Here is a 19,416-nt window from a genome sequence, read left to right on the forward strand (position 1 = left end):
GTGGCAATTCAGTTGGAAAACTATTGTTGCCCTATTTCCAAATATATTTCTTAGCATTGTGGCTATCACAACTGGTGAAATTTGATGGGTGAGGAGTTAGGGTAAACAGGTAGGGGCGGCTCCTCCGCTAAAGCTAAAGCGGAGGAGCATCGCCCCACTGCTCTAGAGTAGTGAAAAAGGGAAAAATATAAAGATAATAACAAAGTTATATTTTATTTTTCATTTCTGCTAGGCTGGGTTAGGGCTGGCCGGGCTGGTGGCTCAGGGAGGAGGAGTTGTTTGTGCACACTAAGTGCACATGACTGCTTGGCCGGCCATCTTGAGCGGGCCAAACAGTCATGCGCATTTTGCATGTTCTTCACGAAGCTGTAATGCACAGCCTGGTGAGGAACATGCATAGGCTCTGTGTCCCCAATTGAGCGCCGATCCATGGCGCCCAGACCAATCACAACACTACATTGCAGCTTTGTGATTGGCTCTGGGGAGCCTGTTTGCTTTCTACTTCTTCCGGCCTGGAGTCATGAAAAGAATCAAAGCGAAGACATTGAGGAGAGATGGCGGAAAGGGTAAGTGTTTTTAAAAAATGTTTTTCAACTGCCCCGGGCACTCCCGCCACCCCCTGTTCCCTACCAGCCGCCACTGAAAACAAGCAGCTTCCCCTACAAGTAAAATCGAAGTACCCTTCACTCTACTAGTTGGTTTCAACACAAAGAGGATATTTTTTTGGGATGCCATCATCTCCATGTTTACCTCTGATAATTTAGGAGCGTTGAATGTATAGCCCAGAGGAGGTGAGTATAGGACTGGAACCTCTGAATAGGAGTTTTGAAATCTGTGGTGAATTATGAATTGTGATTGCTTCTGACATTAAATATTTTTGGGTTTGCCCACGTTTGAATGACTACCTGCTGACTTGAAACTCAGGGCCTGTTTAGTTCTTGGTGGATGGGTTACTCTGTCACAACAGTGATGGATGTCCAGTCCACCAAAATATAAATCCAATCAGATATAATGGGATTTATATTCTGGCGATTGGGGTATCCGAACCGTTGTGACGGAGTAACTTGTCCGCCAAGATCTAAATCAGGCCTTAGTATGTTAAAAACATAGAGCCGGCCAGGAGAAAGATCTCTAAGTGTGTTTAGACAACTGAGAAAGTCGCCAGCCTGGGTGAACGCAGCAGTGTAACATCAGTCCCTGTTTGCCCTGTGGTGCGGGGATGCCCTCGAGCTCCAGGGCTCCCCTCTGGCACTGTGCACAGATAGCGTGCCCATGGTGAGAGCTCCTGACTTGGTCAGGGGGGCCTCCATGTACTTTGCAGGGGGGGACCCTTAAGTTTTGCTACGCCAGTGGGTTGTCGCATCGAGTTGCGTGGGTCCACCCTGTGATCCTAGACCAAGAGTTGGACATGAACCGTTCAAAGGTTCTGTGATCGGTGGTGATTTAGGAATATTGAAAAACCTCAGGAGTGGTGACTGCACTAATGTCTGTCTCGAATTATCTGCAAGGGTTGCCTGCCTCAGGCATATGCGTTTTAGACCTCTCTCCAACATCCGTTTCACCATTTGGTTGATAGAATGAGTCGTGCTGGTTAGGGTCATGCAGTGCTCTTCAAATGTTAGAACCTCTTTCCATGATTTCAAAACTCAAAATAGATCCAGTGGCATGTTGGGATCAAATACTTTAGTTCCAAATGATAAGTGTTATCCAGAGTGATTTATTCTGACTCTACCAACCTAGGTTAGATGGTACTTGTGTCTCTTAAGCACATGTAGAACAAATGTGGAAGTGGTCACTGAGCCTGATCACTTGAATTCCTGAAGGCATCGCAAAACTTCACACTACGCACAAACCACAATGTTTCATCTATTGCAATGGATGAAGTACCATCACCACAACCTACAAGTGTGTTATACGTCACTGAGGACTTCCTGGTCATAGGAAGAATTGATGCAAAGGCTAACACCTTAGAATGTCACAGACCATGAGATGAGTCGCGATATCCCTTGAACGTTCATAGTAGGTTAAGTTATTCTTTATAACACCCGGTCATCCTCCTCATCTTCTGTAGCATGCTCAGGCTGATGCAATATACCTTTGTTGTCAATATAGCTAATAAAAAATGGAAATAAAGAAACCAAGAAGCCGCCATGGTCTTGTGGTAAGTCAATCATCTCTAGGTGGGTTTTAAAGTGGCTAACTGTTGTAGGGTGAGATGGCACTGATCTGTCTAAAAAAATCCCTTTTTGTTATCAAGTAAAGCCTTTTAAGTGTAAAAGATTTCCAAACAAAGCTCTTTATAATACAGTTTGATGACGTGTTTAATGCTGGTATATCCCACATTGCTTTGGTAACCTTCCTTTTGACTTTACAGGGAGAAACAAAAGTCCTAAAGTTGAAGAACTTGCGGCCGCAGGATTATGCCAGCTACACATGCCAAGTGTCCGTCCGAAACGTATGCGGCATCCCAGATAAATCGATCACCTTCAAGCTGACCAACACAACAGGTAAGGATTGAAGAACAGCTATCATGGGCACATCCTGGTCACTCCTCCATCACACTTGGTCTATGTCACGCTGGATGCAAAGAAAAGGTGCATTCTATTGGTATTGGTAGTGAGTTATTGCATGGACCATAGATACATGCATGCGATAGTCTATTTAATTCACAATATTCTCATTACTTAAGATGTTCACAGCACCTTCATGAGGCAAGAACACACTAGAGTCCAGATATTTTATGAATGGTTTTCTGTCTAAGATACGTTGGCAAAGACTGCTTTGGTGATCGGGTCTGGTGATAGCCCTTTGAGAAGGTGTTATTGTAGGGTTTTGCTACATGGCAGTTTATTCTAAGTGAAGTCATATATGGATTTCAAGGGGCTCATCATATCACAGAAAACACTTGCCACCTCCTGCCGGACGACAGGTCAGTGCCCAGAAGGCCTTCAACAGCATCGACTAGGCATAGTTGTTGGAGGTCTGGTCTAATTTCTATCCCCACACAGCATTTATTTAATGGATGGTAACAATATGCGAGGCCCTCAAGGGACCTGTATGAATCCATACATGTAGCCGTTGAAATGATGAATGTATGTGTTTGTATGTCTGTCTGCCCAGGTTGTTCTTCTTTCTTCAAGCTTGCCACACTTGGTAAATCTCTTTCTGTCATTCCCTTAATCCAATGTTTTTGAAACTGATATATCATTGTAGGTGTTGCCATTAAGCCTACAAATCTGTGTCTTCCTAGGGTAGGTGGGTGATCTGTTTTCACCCCAGTAATGTCACACCTTCCAGAGAGGCAGAGAGATGTTGAGTGGAAACCAAAGTAGAACAATTCCTTTGATCTGTGAGCAGGTCTGCATAGTCAAGATGGACGTCCTGCGGAAGCTGGAGGTCATTCGTACCTGCTCTAGGGCACTTGTACCAGCTCCATCTTCCACCTCACCTCCACACCGCCGGTGACGTGTGAGATTCGCAAATGCCCAATTCTCATTTGAGTACCGAGGTGCCACCAAGGCTGCTGCTGGAAGCCCTGACTTCTGGCTCAGCTTCAGCCCTCTAGGCCTGCTCCTACTGGGACATTGATGTCGGCCTGCTCCTGCTCCTACTGGGACATTAATGTAGGCCTGCTCCTGCTCCTACTGGGACATTGATGTCGGCCTGCTCCTGCTCCTACTGGGACATTGATGTAGGCCTGCTCCTACTGGGACATTAACGTAGGCCTGTTCCTGCTCCTACTGGGACATTGATGTAGGCCTGCTCCTACTGGGGCATTGATGTAGGCCTGCGCCTGCTCCTACAGGGAGGGACATTGATGTAGGCCTCCTCCTGCGAGGACATTAATGTAGGCCTGCTCCTACTGGGACATTGATGTCGGCCTGCTCCTGCTCCTGCTCCTACTGGCCCATTCATGTAGGCCTGCTCCTGCTCCTACTGGGGCATTGATGTAGGCCTGCTCCTGCTCCTACTGGGACATTGATGTAGGCCTGCTCCTACTGGGACATTGATGTAGGCCTGCTCCTACTAGGACATTGGCGTAGGCCTGCTCCTCCTCCTACTGGGACATTGATGTAGGCCTGCTCCTGCTCCTACTGGGACATTGATGCAGGCCTGCTCCTACTGGGACATTGATGTAGGCCTGCTCCTACTGGGACATTGATGTAGGCCTGCTCCTGCTCCTACTGGGACATGGATGTCGGCCTGCTCCTACTGGGACATTAATGTAGGCCTGCTCCTGTTCCTACTGGGACATTAATGTAGGCCTGCTCCTACTGGGACATTGATGTAGGCCTGCTCCTACTGGGACATTGATGTAGGCCTGCTCATACTGGGACATTGATATCGGCCTGCTCCTGCTCCTACTGGGACATTAATGTAGGCCTGCTCCTGTTCCTACTGGGACATTGATGTCGGCCTGCTTCTGCTCCTACTGGGACATTGATGTAGGCCTTTTCCTGCTCCTACTGGGACATTAATGTCGGCCTGCTCCTGCTCCTACTGGGACATTGATGTAGGCCTGCTCCTGCTGGGACATTGATGTAGGCTTGCTCCTACTGGGACATTAATGTAGGCCTGCTCCTACTCCTACTGGGACATTGATGTAGGCCTGCTCCTGCTCCTACTGGGACATTGATGTAGGCTTGCTCCTACTGGGACATTGATGTAGGCCTGCCCCTACTGGGACATTGATGTCGTCCTGCTCCTGCCCCTACTGGGACATTGATGTAGGCCTGCTCCTGCTTCTACTGGGATATTGATGCCGGCCTGCTCCTGCTCCTACTGGGACATTGATGTAGGCCTGCTCCTGTTCCTATTGGGACATTGATGTAGGCCTGCTCCTGCTCCTACTGGGACATTGATGTAGGCCTGCTCCTGCTTCTACTGGGATATTGATGCCGGCCTGCTCCTGCTCCTACTGGGACATTAATGTAGACCTGCTCCTACTGGGACATTGATGTCGGCCTGCTCCTGCTCCTGCTCCTACTGGGACATTGATGTCGGCCTGCTCCTGCTTTTACTGGGACAATAATGTCGGCCTGCTCCTGCTCCTACTGGGATATTGATGCCGGCCTGCTCCTGCTTCTACTGGGACATTGATGTAGGCCTGCTCCTGCTTCTACTGGGATATTGATGCCGGCCTGCTCCTGCTCCTACTGGGACATTGATGTAGGCCTACTCCTGTTCCTATTGGGACATTGATGTAGGCCTGCTCCTGCTTCTACTGGGACATTGATATCGGCCTGCTCCTGCTTCTACTGGGACATTGATGTCGGCCTGCTCCTGCTCCTGCTCCTACTGGGACATTGATGTAGGCCTGCTCCTGCTTCTACTGGGACATTGATGTCGGCCTGCTCCTGCTCCTACTGGGACATTAATGTCAGCCTGCTCCTGCTCCTACTGGGACATTGATGTCGGCTTGCTCCTGCTCCTGCTCCTACTGGGACATTGATGTAGGTCTGCTCCTGCTCCTACTGGGACATTAATGTCAGCCTGCTCCTGCTCCTACTGGGACATTGATGTAGGTCTGCTCCTGCTGGGACATTAATGTAGGCTTGGTCCTACTGGGACATTAATGTAGGCCTGCTCCTGCTCCTACTGGGACATTAATGTAGGCCTGCTCCTGCTCCTACTGGGACATTAATGTAGGCCTGCTCCTGCTCCTATTGGGACATTGATGTAGGCCTGCTCCTCCTCCTATTGGGACATTAATGTAGGCCTACTCCTGCTCCTACTGGGACATTGATGTAGGCCTGCTCCTGCTCCTACTGGGACATTGATGTCGTCCTGCTCCTGCTCCTATTGGGACATTAATGTAGGCCTGCTCCTGCTCCTACTGGGACATTAATGTAGGCCTGCTCCTGCTCCTATTGGGACATTAATGTAGGCCTGCTCCTGCTCCTACTGGGACATTGATGTAGGCCTGCTCCTGCTCCTATTGGGACATTAATGTAGGCCGGCTCCTGCTCCTATTGGGACATTAATGTAGGCCTGCTCCTGCTCCTACTGGGACATTGATGTCGGCCTGCTCCTGCTCCTACTGGGACATTAATGTAGGCCTGCTCCTGCTCCTATTGGGACATTAATGTAGGCCTGCTCCTGCTCCTACTGGGACATTGATGTAGGCCTGCTCCTGCTCCTATTGGGACATTAATGTAGGCCGGCTCCTGCTCCTATTGGGACATTAATGTAGGCCTGCTCCTGCTCCTACTGGGACATTGATGTCGGCCTGCTCCTGCTCCTACTGGGACATTAATGTAGGCCTGCTCCTCCTTCTATTGGAACATTAATGTAGGCCTGCTCCTGCTCCTACTGGGACATTGATGTAGGCCTGCTCCTGCTCCTACTGGGACATTAATGTAGGCCTGCTCCTGCTCCTGCTCCTACTGGGACATTAATGTAGGCCTGCTCCTGCTCCTGCTTCTACTGGGACATTAATGTCGGCCTGCTCCTGCTCCTACTGGGACATTGATGTCGACCTGCTCCTGTTCCTATTGGGACATTGATGTAGGCCTGCTCCTGCTCCTACTGGGACATTGATGTAGGCCTGCTCCTGCTCCTACTGGGACTTTGATGTAGGCCTGCTCCTGCTTCTACTGGGACATTGATGTCGGCCTGCTCCTACTCCTACTGGGACATTGATGTAGGCCTGCTCCTGTTCCTATTGGGACATTGATGTAGGCCTGCTTCTGCTTCTACTGGGACATTGATGTTGGCCTGCTCCTGCTTCACTGGGACATTGATGTAGGCCTGCTCCTGCTCCTACTGGGACATTGATGTAGGCCTCCTCCTGCGAGGACATTAATGTAGGCCTGCTCCTACTGGGACATTGATGTCGGCCTGCTCCTGCTCCTGCTCCTACTGGGACATTGATGTCGGCCTGCTCCTGCTCCTACTGGGACATTGATGTAGGCCTGCTCCTGCTCCTATTGGGACATTAATGTAGGCCTGCTCCTGCTCCTACTGGGACATTGATGTAGGCCTGCTCCTGCTCCTACTGGGACATTAATGTAGGCCTGCTCCTGCTCCTACTGGGACTTTGATGTCGTCCTGCTCCTGCTTCTACTGGGACATTGATGTCGGCCTGCTCCTACTCCTACTGGGACATTGATGTCGGCCTGCTCCTGCTCCTACTGGGACATTGATGTAGGCCTGCTCCTGCTCCTATTGGGACATTAATGTAGGCCGGCTCCTGCTCCTATTGGGACATTAATGTAGGCCTGCTCCTGCTCCTACTGGGACATTAATGTAGGCCTGCTCCTCCTTCTATTGGGACATTAATGTAGGCCTGTTCCTGCTCCTGCACCTACTGGGACATTGATGTCGGCCTGCTCCTGCTCCTACTGGGACATTAATGTAGGCCTGCTCCTGCTCCTATTGGGACATTAATGTAGGCCTGCTCCTGCTCCTACTGGGACATTGATGTAGGCCTGCTCCTGCTCCTATTGGGACATTAATGTAGGCCGGCTCCTGCTCCTACTGGGACATTAATGTAGGCCTGCTCCTGCTCCTACTGGGACTTTGATGTAGGCCTGCTCCTGCTTCTACTGGGACATTGATGTCGGCCTGCTCCTACTCCTACTGGGACATTGATGTAGGCCTGCTCCTGTTCCTATTGGGACATTGATGTAGGCCTGCTCCTGCTCCTACTGGGACATTGATGTAGGCCTGCTCCTGCTTCTACTGGGACATTGATGTCGGCCTGCTCCTGCTCCTACTGGGACATTGATGTAGGCCTGCTACTACTGGGCCATTGATGTAGGCCTGCTCCTGCTCCTACTGGGACATTGATGTCAGCCTGCTCCTGCTCCTACTGGGACATTGATGTAGGCCTGCTCCTGCTTCTACTGGGACATTAATGTCGGCCTGCTCCTGCTCCTACTGGGACATTGATGTAGGCCTGCTACTACTGGGCCATTAATGTCGGCCTGCTCCTGCTCCTACTGGGACATTGATGTCGGCCTGCTCCTGCTCCTACTGGGACATTGATGTAGGCCTGCTCCTGCTTCTACTGGGACATTAATGTCGGCCTGCTCCTGCTCCTACTGGGACATTGATGTCGACCTGCTCCTGCTCCTACTGGGACACTGATGTAGGCCTGCTCCTGCTTCTACTGGGACATTGATGTCGGCCTGCTCCTGCTCCTACTGGGACATTGATGTCGGCCTGCTCCTGCTTGTACTGGGACATTGATGTCGGCCTGCTCCTGCTCCTGCTCCTACTGGGACATTGATGTCGGCCTGCTCCTGCTCCTACTGGGACATTAATGTCGGCCTGCTCCTGCTCCTACTGGGACATTGATGCCGACCTGTTCCTGTTTCTACTGGGACATTGATGTAGGCCTGCTTCTGTTTCTACTGGGACATTGATGTCGGCCTGCTCCTGCTCCTAATGGGACATTGATGTAGGCCTGCTTCTGTTTCTACTGGGACATTGATGTCGGCCTGCTCCTGCTCCTACTGGGACATTGATGCCGACCTGTTCCTGTTTCTACTGGGACATTGATGTAGGTCTGCTCCTGCTCCTGCTCCTACTGGGACATTAATGTCGGCCTGCTCCTGCTCCTGCTCCTACTGGGACATTGATGTAGGCCTGCTCCTGCTGGGACATTAATGTAGGCTTGCTCCCACTGGGACATTAATGTAAGCCTGCTCCTGCTCCTACTGGGACATTGATGTAGGTCTGCTCCTGCTCCTACTGGGACATTAATGTCGGCCTGCTCCTGCTCCTGCTCCTACTGGGACATTGATGTAGGCCTGCTCCTGCTGGGACATTAATGTAGGCTTGCTCCCACTGGGACATTAATGTAAGCCTGCTCCTGCTCCTATTGGGACATTAATGTAGGCCTGCTCCTGCTCCTACTGGGACATTGATGTAGGCATGCTCCTGCTCCTACTGGGACATTGATGTAGGCCTGCTCCTACTGGGTCATTAATGTAGGCCTGCTCCTGCTCCTACTGGGTCATTGATGTAGGCCTGCTCCTGCTCCTACTGGCACATTGATGTAGGCCTGCTCCTACTGGGACATTAATGTCGGCCTGCTCCTGCTCCTATTGGGAAATTAATGTCGACCTGCTCCTGCTTCTATTGGGACATTGATGTAGGCCTGCTCCTGCTCCTACTGGGTCATTGATGTAGGCCTGCTCCTGCTCCTACTGGCACATTGATGTAGGCCTGCTCCTACTGGGACATTAATGTCGGCCTGCTCCTGCTCCTATTGGGAAATTAATGTCGACCTGCTCCTATTGGGACATTAATGTAGGCCTGCTCCTACTGGGACATTAATGTCGGCCTGCTCCTGCTCCTACTGGGACATTAATGTAGGCCTGCGCCTGCTCCTACTGGGACATTGATGTAGGCCTGCTCCTACTGGGATATTGATGTAGGCCTGCTCCTGCTCCTACTGGGACATTGATGTAGGCCTGCTCCTACTGGGACATTGATGTAGGCCTGCTCCTACTCCTACTGGGACATTGATGTCGTCCTGCTCCTGCTCCTACTGGGACATTGATGTAGGCCTGCTCCTGCTCCTACTGGGACATTGATGTAGGCCTGCTCCTGCTCCTATTGGGACATTAATGTAGGCTTGCTCCTACTGGGACATTGATGTCGTCCTGCTCCTGCTCCTACTGGGACATTGATGTAGGCCTGCTCCTGCTCCTACTGGGACATTGATGTAGGCCTGCTCCTGCTCCTACTGGGACATTAATGTAGGCCTGCTCCTGCTCCTACTGGGACATTGATGTAGGCCTGCTCCTGCTCCTACTGGGACATTGATGTCGTCCTGCTCCTGCTCCTACTGGGACATTGATGTAGGCCTGCTCCTGCTCCTACTGGGACATTGATGTAGGCCTGCTCCTGCTCCTATTGGGACATTAATGTAGGCCTGCTCCTGCTCCTACTGGGACATTGATGTAGGCCTGCTCCTGCTCCTACTGGGACATTGATGTAGGCCTGCTCCTACTGGGACATTAATGTCGGCCTGCTCCTGCTCCTACTGGGACATTAATGTAGGCCTGCGCCTGCTCCTACTGGGACATTGATGTAGGCCTGCTCCTACTGGGATATTGATGTAGGCCTGCTCCTACTGGGACATTAATGTAGGCCTGCTCCTGCTCCTACTGGGACATTGATGTAGGCCTGCTCCTACTGGGACATTAATGTAGGCCTGCTCCTGCTCCTACTGGGACATTGATGTAGGCCTGCTCCTGCTCCTACTGGGACATTAATGTAGACCTGCTCCTGCTCCTACTGGGACATTGATGTCGGCCTGCTCCTGCTCCTGCTCCTACTGGGACATTAATGTAGACCTGCTCCTGCTCCTACTGGGACATTGAGCGTGGCTCAGTGGTTAGAGGCGGCAGACCTGGAAGCTGAGATTGGCCGTGGACCAGGGTTCGATTCCCCACCTCGGCGGGTCTCGGGCTCAAAAATTCCAAGGACTTGACAATTCTCGCTCCGGTGCCTACTCGACTCATGGGGTCACACTCTGCGACTCTGGGCAATAGCTTGCTTAATCTCCACTACGGCCCCTAGCGGCGGGATGCCTGGCTTTCACCTTGTGGATACCCTGCCGGGGTATCTCACAGGGGAATACCAGGACGGGTTCCCTAAGCAAGCGCCTTGATGCCTTCGGGTGATACGTGCGCTATATAAGTCTCAATACATACATACATACTGGGACATTGATGTCGGCCTGCTCCTGCTCCTGCTCCTACTGGGACATTAATGTAGACCTGCTCCTGCTCCTACTGGGACATTGATGTCGGCCTGCTCCTGCTCCTACTGGGACATTGATGTAGGCCTGCTCCTACTGGGACATTGATGTAGGCCTGCTCCTGCTCCTACTGGGACATTAATGTAGGCCTGCTCCTACTGGGACATTGATGTAGGCCTGCTCCTGCTCCTACTGGGACATTGATGTCGGCCTGCTCCTGCTCCTACTGGGACATTGATGTAGGCCTGCTCCTACTGGGACATTGATGTCGGCCTGCTCCTGCTCCTACTGGGACATTGATGTAGGCCTGCTCCTACTGGGACATTGATGTCGGCCTGCTCCTGCTCCTACTGGGACATTAATGTAGGCCTGCTCCTACTGGGACATTGATGTAGGCCTGCTCCTGCTCCTACTGGGACATTGATGTAGGCCTGCTCCTGCTCCTACTGGGACATTGATGTCGGCCTGCTCCTGCTCCTACTGGGACATTGATGTAGACCTGCTCCTGCTCCTACTGGGACATTGATATAGGCCTGACCCGAGGTCAGATAAGTGAGGGCAAGGTTCCAACTCTCACTGCGCAGAGGTATCACTTTGGTCCCTCTCTCAAGTCTAAGAACCGAGGTAAGATATTGATGCTTTTGCAGTGATTACCACTGCCAAGAAGGTGCTAGTGGGAACAAGCAACAGTGAAAACGTTTTTGTATGCTAAATCTAGTTATTTTTTCATTCGACAAAATTTTGCGAAATTTCAGGCCGATTACTTGAAAATACACAAAATTATGCAAGGGCAAAATGTAACTTCTACCTGTGTAATTTGTGTTAGTTCGGTAATTTTACATGACCCCTCATGCAAAATCCCCGAAGTTATACCATTACACAACTTTGTGCAAATAAGCGCCATCAGCAGTAAAAATTGACTGCGAATGCCCAAAATCAATAGAACGTCAGCGATTGTTGTTTGCATTTCTTTTGTCAAAATGTGTCCTTTCGCAAACATTGACGTGAGAGCGCATTTCATGCTACAGGATGTCGCAAAAGGACAGATTTGCAAGTCACACAATTACGTGAAAGTAAATAGTGCAAATTTCCAACACCCCACGAACCTTTTGAGTGGTATCACGTATGACTTTTATAGGCAAGGACATGTGACACCAGCAGGAGACTGGTTCCACCAGAAAGTGTCTCTCAGGACCCATTTCTACTCACACCAGTCTCCATTGGGCGACACATTATGCATTTTGCGTGTTTTTAACACAAAATCCAGAATTTTTGGTGAGTTTAGGACCGCGTATTAAAAATTATGCACTAATTTATCTAAACTGTGGTGATAAATGACGCATGCAATAGTTGCACATGATGAGAAAATGACATGTTTCGGTACGACACCGTTTTTTGTATTTTGTACTCTAACATTAGGGATGAAGGGTGCTGTGCACCATGTTTGCATGCCTGGGCCCTTTCCCACTGCACACATGTTCAGTTCACTCAGCACACTGCCTTGCTGTGCTCCAGTCATCAGCTATTTGCTCAGAACATGTGCACGGATCAGCAATTATCACATTCCATACATGTGTGGGTCACCTGTCAGTTCCTCGGTATCAGACAACTGACTTCAGTATTTATTAAGATGTCCCTTATTAACACCGCTCTAAGGGCCTGATGTACGACCCTATTTTGCATGCGCAAACTGGTTTGCGACCAGTTTGCGCAAGCAAAATGTGAAAGGGATATATACAATTTCTAAATAGCGAGTCGCAATTTATGTGCGACTCGCTATTTAGGAATTGCGAGTCGCTATTAGGAGGGGGTGTTCCCTTCCTAATAGCGAACGCAATCCCATGTATTAATGTTTTGCTACGCAATGGCAGTCGCAAAACACTCGCAAATTATCACCCTCTTCAAGAGGGTGGTAATGCAGTCGCAAATTGGAAGGGGTCCCCAGGGGGCCCCTTTCACTTTTCGACTGTCTCTAAAAATATTTTTAAGGGCAGGCAGTGGTCCCAGGGACCACTACCTGCCCTTGAAAAATTAAACAAAAACGTTTCATTTTTATTGTTTAAATGCATCCCGTTTTCCTTTAAGGAAAACGGGATGCATTTAAAAAAAAAAAACGTTACTGAAAGGCAATCCCAGACATGGAGGTCTGCTGAGCCCAACGGGACACTATCCCTGAGAGTGTGGTAAATAAATAATTAATTACCGGTTCTATTTTTGACTATGATCAATAAACGGTTAGCTCAATAAATAAGAGTCAGGATTCGAGGTATCTTGAGTTTTGCAGGTTTATTACAGCATAAAGGACAGGAACAGGACAACCTGCACGGGAATAGGATGGCAGGGCCCGGCAGCTGCCGGGGCTGGATCTGGGATGAGCGCGCTAGCATTTAATAACAATACACATGCATATATAGTAAAACAGTTGCATTACAGTACATATGATAGGCGGAGCGGTGGGTGGAGCAGTAGGCATGACGCGTAGCAGTCGCGAAAGATAAGGGTGAAAGTGGGTGTAACAGGGCGTATACATAGATATGTGATGCAAACGTAACAGAATATGTCATGAATGGGGCGGAAACATGGAGGGGGCTACTTAAGGAGCCGGGACCTCTAACCTGATGGTGCGCGCAAACTGACAATGACGTATTACTAGGAGAAGCTGGGGGCTACGAACTCTGTGTTAGGAGCAGAGACTGAAGTCTGGAGAGTCAGGGCGACATGTACCTAAACAGTATCTAGTATCTGATGTTTAGAGAACATGTTGATAGAATCCAAAAGTTATCGGGGTAAAGGCTAACAGACTCTAAGACTGGAGCATGCATTATTCTACATGTAGTGCGTGATGAAGAATATTAAATGACCATAAATACAGTATTTCTCTTACATGGAGACGTAGAGGCTAGACAATGACGGAAACTATTGATGCGGTTCAGTAGCTTAGGAATGCAGAGAAGGAGGGCTGAACTGATAACTAGAATCATAACATACTCTTGGCAGACTCAGAGGCAGAGCCAGGCTGAACCGGGCACTGTGAGGCAGGAAGTAAGTGAAGGGTCAGGGATACAGGTGGGGGCTGTATCGCTCCTCAGCGAAGCTCAGGAGACAGGAGCTGAATCTGGTGTCCGGGCCCTTTTGAGGCCTAGAAACGGGGAATTTACAATGGAATAACGTGCACACTGAGAAACGTGGCAACGTAACTTTACATAGGCCTGATACTCGTAGCTTTCACGAGAACTGGAAACTGGCATACTAGAGATGGACACAACTGTAATTGCGTCTTTAATCGAACATGGGGAATACATATGCATATTAATCATGCACAGATAACATATGATGGAGGACGCGTAGGGACACAGAACATGGCAAAATTTACTTTTCCACATTCCCTCCTTGTCACTACGCTTCCATCAGGAAACATCAATATTCATGATACCATCTATCATTTCATACAGTATCATTTGTTCGTCTCGAATTTTCTTGGAACGGGATTTAGAACGGGACTTGGGACTAGGAATACAAGAGGTAGCACAAATGCCGCAAATCGCAGGGCCACATTGTATACAGAGGCAGCAACTGAATATGATCGCTACTGCAATACCTAGAAAGGACAATACTTTCCATCCCCAGGCGGAAATTATATTCCAGAACCAACCGGACCATGTCCAGGTGCCTGGATCTTGGTGTAACAGATGGGCAATTTTATGGAGTCTGGTTATAGCTGAATAAACAGACGGCGCGTTATTTGGAATGAAAATGCAGCAACTAGATCCGATGACTCTACAGGCCCCGCCCCTATCGGCCAGTATGACGTCAAGGACGAGACAATTTTGCAAAACGACAAATCTCATAGCAGATTGCTCTTCAGTTAAGTTACCTAGAGCAGAGGCAGTCTCATTTACTACAGCTTCAAGGGTTCGGGTTAACCTACGGATTAGCTTGCTATTCTGGATAGGTCCTATAAAGAAGAAGAAACCTCTATTGAAATCTGTATACTGTTCTAGAGCAGTTTCAGTATAATCGACAATCGGGGACTCGATCTCCCTTTTATGTCTAATGTGTACTAGATGTGTATTTCTATGATAATCGGATGGGGCTAGGAAAACAGGTGGCAGTAGGAAGGCAATGTAACAGGTTCCCTCCCAATCGAGGGGCAGACGAACATATGCGGTTTGACCACAAATAAAATAAGAATGACGTGAAGCTTTGAAAATAGATTTCCCACTGTCACTATACTTGACAATAGTAGTACAATCACTATGGCCTACATGTACGGAACCATTATTTCGGACACATAATTCGCCTTTGACTGGTAGTACTGAAATAGCAGGTAAGTCTGGAGTAGTAGCAGACTGAACATTCAGGACCATGAAATTCGAAGAATAATTTCCTAAATTGTAAACTTCATTCTCTAGATCCAACCCTGTTCTGTGGGGAAGACCTTGCTTGTCTGGGAAACATGTACTGTTAAGGAAAGACACATCTGTTGAGGATGACGTTAACGTGGACCATGCTCCACACGAACCATTATGTGAAAATGGATAAGGAAAGAGTGGCAGAACTCCCTTCGGTGTCTGGAAAGGGGGGAGTCGACCACACACCCAACAATTAGTGGCATTGCTGGTCTGGTGTGAATAATGTAACATGCGGATAAAAGAATTGTTACGCATAGCGAGGCGATAAGAGAGTTCATGAGGAGGCAGATCACTAAACGTGTGCTCTTCTGTAACATTAGAAGACTTATTTACATGAGAAACTGGAAAATACAGATAAAATGCATAACTGGTGCAGGAAATCATAATGCTGAGAAATAATATGAAACTTAGAAAAATGATACATCGGATTGAGTTTTGACTAACTCTCTCACTATGGGGGTCTATTTTATACATGTCAGAAACCGGTCTAACCGTTTCACCTAGGGGAGGACTTAGACAATCAAACTGGCTGACTTATTTTACTAGACCTTAACTTTTTCTTATACTCCTGTTGCGGAGTTGTCTCTAACAGGGAGGGTGCAGTAACATTGTCTTTTGCGGGACAGTCCTTAAGAATAGTACTTTGGCAGTCCTTTAAATCCTCGGAAATGTTCTTTGAAACTGGTTTCAATCCATAAAACTTTTTGATATGCGAAAGATGCACCCAGCCTTTGCGTCCCTCCAACTTCACGGCTGTACGGGTGGCCAGGAGGACCTGTCGGGGCTCCTTCCAGCGAGGCTCCAGCGGACTTGAACGATCAAAATTTCGCACTAAGACCATGGATCCGGGAACGATTTCATGCGGTGCCACCTCGGTATTGTCTGGAAATGCGGCGGCAACCTGTGAACGACAAGAGTTGAGGGCAGACATCAAGGAAGCTAGGTAATCTGTCAGCATATTACTTGAAACATCGGTAATACTTCGGGGTCTAGGTGTACCCCACATGTTAGGGGGGCGGCCGAAAACGACCTCATACGGGGACAGACCTGATCTGGAATGTGCGACCATGCGCATATAGAACAGGGCAACTGGCAGAGCTATTAGCCAGTCCACACCTTTCTCTTGACATACTTTGGCAATGCGAATTTTCAGGGTCTGATTATGTCTCTCTACGAGACCGGCTGCTTCAGGATGGCGTACACAATGGAACTTCCACTGGTACCCTAACAACAGGGAAACATGTTTCATCAACTCAGATGAGAATGGCTGGCCGTTATCAGAATATACGACTCTAGGGAGTCCATAACGGGGGAAGAACTCACGAACCAACTGCTTAGCAGTGGTCGCGGCTGTGTAATCTGGGACTGGATATGCTTCTGTCCACCTGGACAAAGCGCATACAACTACAAGGACATACTTGAAACCTCGACATCGCTCCATCTGAATGTAATCCATCTGGAGGACTTCAAAAGGGTGGTCAGGGGGCTGGAATCCACCTTGTTCCACCGGGACACTTTTACCTGGATTAAACTGACAACATATCATACAGGTACGGACTTTCTGCTTGGCTGCAGCTCGTAAATGCTTGTTGAACCAAATGTTCTGGATACTGTCTAACATTGCTTTCTCTCCTAGATGTGCTGGACTATGTGCGGTATTAATAATGACTTGAACCATAGAGTCGGGGAGAAACCATGTGGCTCTACCCTTCGTTACCCATCCCTGATCTGTCTGGACCCCTCCTTGTTCGGACCATTTCTTGATTTCATCTGGAGTAGCATGTAACTGGATATCTATGACATCTTGAGTAGGGTCCTTAACTGTCATACATGTAGTCGGATCTGGAGTAAGTGTCTGTGTTGGCTTAACTGAAATGTCTGGAGCCTGTGCTGTAAGCTTAGCTGTGCGATCCGCTAGATCATTACCCTGGGAAATAATGTCAGTAACTTTCGTATGTGCTTTGCACTTCATGATAGCAATGGATGTCGGTAAGTGTATTGCATCTAACAGAGCTTGAATAAGGAGACCATGCTGAATCTTGGTTCCATGAGAAGTCATGAAACCTCTCTCCTGCCAGAGCACTCCGAAGTCGTGTACGACTCCAAATGCGTAACGTGAATCTGTGTAAACATTAACTTTCAGGTTCTTGGCGTGTATGCAGGCTTGAGTCAGAGCAACTAGCTCTGCTGCTTGAGCAGACAGGGTGTCAATACGGTGTGTCTCTATAACTTCAGTGTCAGTAGTCACTGCATACGCGGCGACTAGTTCTCCTGTACTTGTTCTCATACATGAACCATCCACATAAAGCGTCAGGTCGGGATCTGGTAATGGAATATCTGTCAGATCTTGTCTTGGCTTGGTCATGATGTTAACTACTTCCACACAATCGTGTGTGGCAGGATTTGGATTAGCTGATGGTAACAGTGTAGCAGGATTTAGAACGTTGCAGCGTCTGATTTCTATGTGTGGCTGGAACAGTGTCAATTCATAACCTGTTAAACGTGCAATTGTCAAGTGCTGAGTCTGTGTTCGGTTTAAAAGAACTTCCACGGAGTGTGGGACTTGTACTGTCAAGGAATGTCCTAAGACTATGGAATCACTTTGTCTGATAGCTAGTGCTGTGGCTGCAACTGACTTGAGACACGCAGGCAGAGCCTGGGCTACAGGATCTAATGTGCTCGAAAAATAAGCACAAGGCTTGTATTGTCCTGCTTGATCTTGTGTGAGAACAGATAATGCTGTACCTTCGCGTTCAGTGACGAAAAGTGTAAAAGGCTTACTGTAGTTTGGTGTAGCTAGAACTGGAGCTTGGCATAGGGCTTTCTTTAATTCATTAAAACTAAGTGTATGTTCAGATGTCCAAGGGAGAACAGTCGATACGGCTGCCTCCTGTGTCGTTAACTGTATCAGTGGCTTGGCTAGAAATGCATACTGAGGAATCCATTGTCTGCAATAAGAAGTAAGGCCGATAAAAGCACGTACCTCCTTCTGGGTCTTGGGCTGAGGAAGACTCGCTATTAACTGAATACGATCTGGTGTCAACTGCCTACCCCTCTTGGACAGTAAGTGTCCTAAGTAGACCACTTGCTGGACACAGAATTGAAGCTTCGAAGGGGACACCTTGTGCCCCATCTCGGCTAGGAAATACAAGACTGTAAGTGATGCTCGTTCGCAAGCATGTTCAGAACGGGCTGTGATCAGTAGATCATCGACATACTGGAGCAGGGCAGTGTCAGTTGGCATGTGAATGTTGTCTAGTTGTCTCTTGAGTGCTTGACTGTAAATACTAGGACTTTCTGTGAAACCTTGAGGAGCGCGTGTGAACATATAGCTCCTTCCATTTAAACAAAATCCGAAAAGAAACTGGCTGTCTGGATGAATGGGGACACTGAAAAACGCGTTCTTGAGGTCTATGACAGTGAAAAATGTGGCTTCGGAATCAATGGCTGTCAATAGGGAAGAGATATCTGGGACAACTGGGTACTGGGGAATAATGCATTTATTAAGTTCTCGAAGGTCAATCACTAATCGATATACTGGAGGTGCATTTGGATCAGTACGTTTCATGACAGGAATGATCGGAGAATTACATACATTGGAGTCAGTTTCTACCACTACTCCTTGAGCGATGAGCTCGTCAATAATTTTGGATAAGGCTGCTACAGCCTCAGGTGGCAATCTGTACTGTCTTATTCGTGGCAGGACTACACCTGGCTTGAGAGTCACACGATGGGGTGTGATTTGCATAAAGCCAACATCAGTTGGACCTTGCGCCCATAGATGCTGCGGAACATTGGACAATCTGGGATCAAAATCTCGTAATACATAGTGACCCTTGAAGTCGCGTAGGAACAATCGTATTCCCTCTGGGGAGCAGCATATAACTGCACCTAACTCTTTCAGTGTTTTAATGCCTAACAAATTCTCTGGACATGACTTCGTAAGTAACAGATCAGTAGTGCGGGACAATGGACCTACTTCTAGAGTAACTGGCTTTGATATTTCATTTACAATAGGCTTTCCTGAAAATCCAAGGGAAACATTTCTAGAGCCTGAGAGCGGAGCCCCTGGAACTTCGGCGTGACTTATAGTGGTCCTACTTGCCCCTGTATCAATCAGAAACTTTCTGTCTTTCCCTAATACTTGACTGTGAACATAGGGACCTTCTTGATCTACAGGTATCTCGATGAGAGGCAAGCCTACCTCCCTCTCTAGGCTGTTTCATGAATACGGTTGATACTCTGGATACTCTGACTGCGCATACTGATACATCTGCTGTGTAACAT

The 19,416-nt window shown here is 48.4% G+C and overlaps 1 protein-coding gene across 1 annotated transcript in view; it reads left to right on the plus strand.

Moving 5' to 3' along the window:
- Positions 1 to 19,416, plus strand: part of MDGA1 (MAM domain containing glycosylphosphatidylinositol anchor 1) — a 1,234,846-nt gene that overhangs the window by 492,225 nt on the left and 723,205 nt on the right. Inside the window, exon 5 of the mRNA XM_078647369.1 lies at positions 2,375 to 2,507. Coding sequence (XP_078503495.1) covers positions 2,375 to 2,507 — 133 coding nt within the window. The remainder of the gene's footprint in view (positions 1 to 2,374; positions 2,508 to 19,416) is intronic.

Source organism: Lissotriton helveticus, chromosome 6 (assembly GCF_964261635.1).
Source record: "Lissotriton helveticus chromosome 6, aLisHel1.1, whole genome shotgun sequence".
NCBI lineage: Eukaryota > Metazoa > Chordata > Amphibia > Caudata > Salamandridae > Lissotriton > Lissotriton helveticus.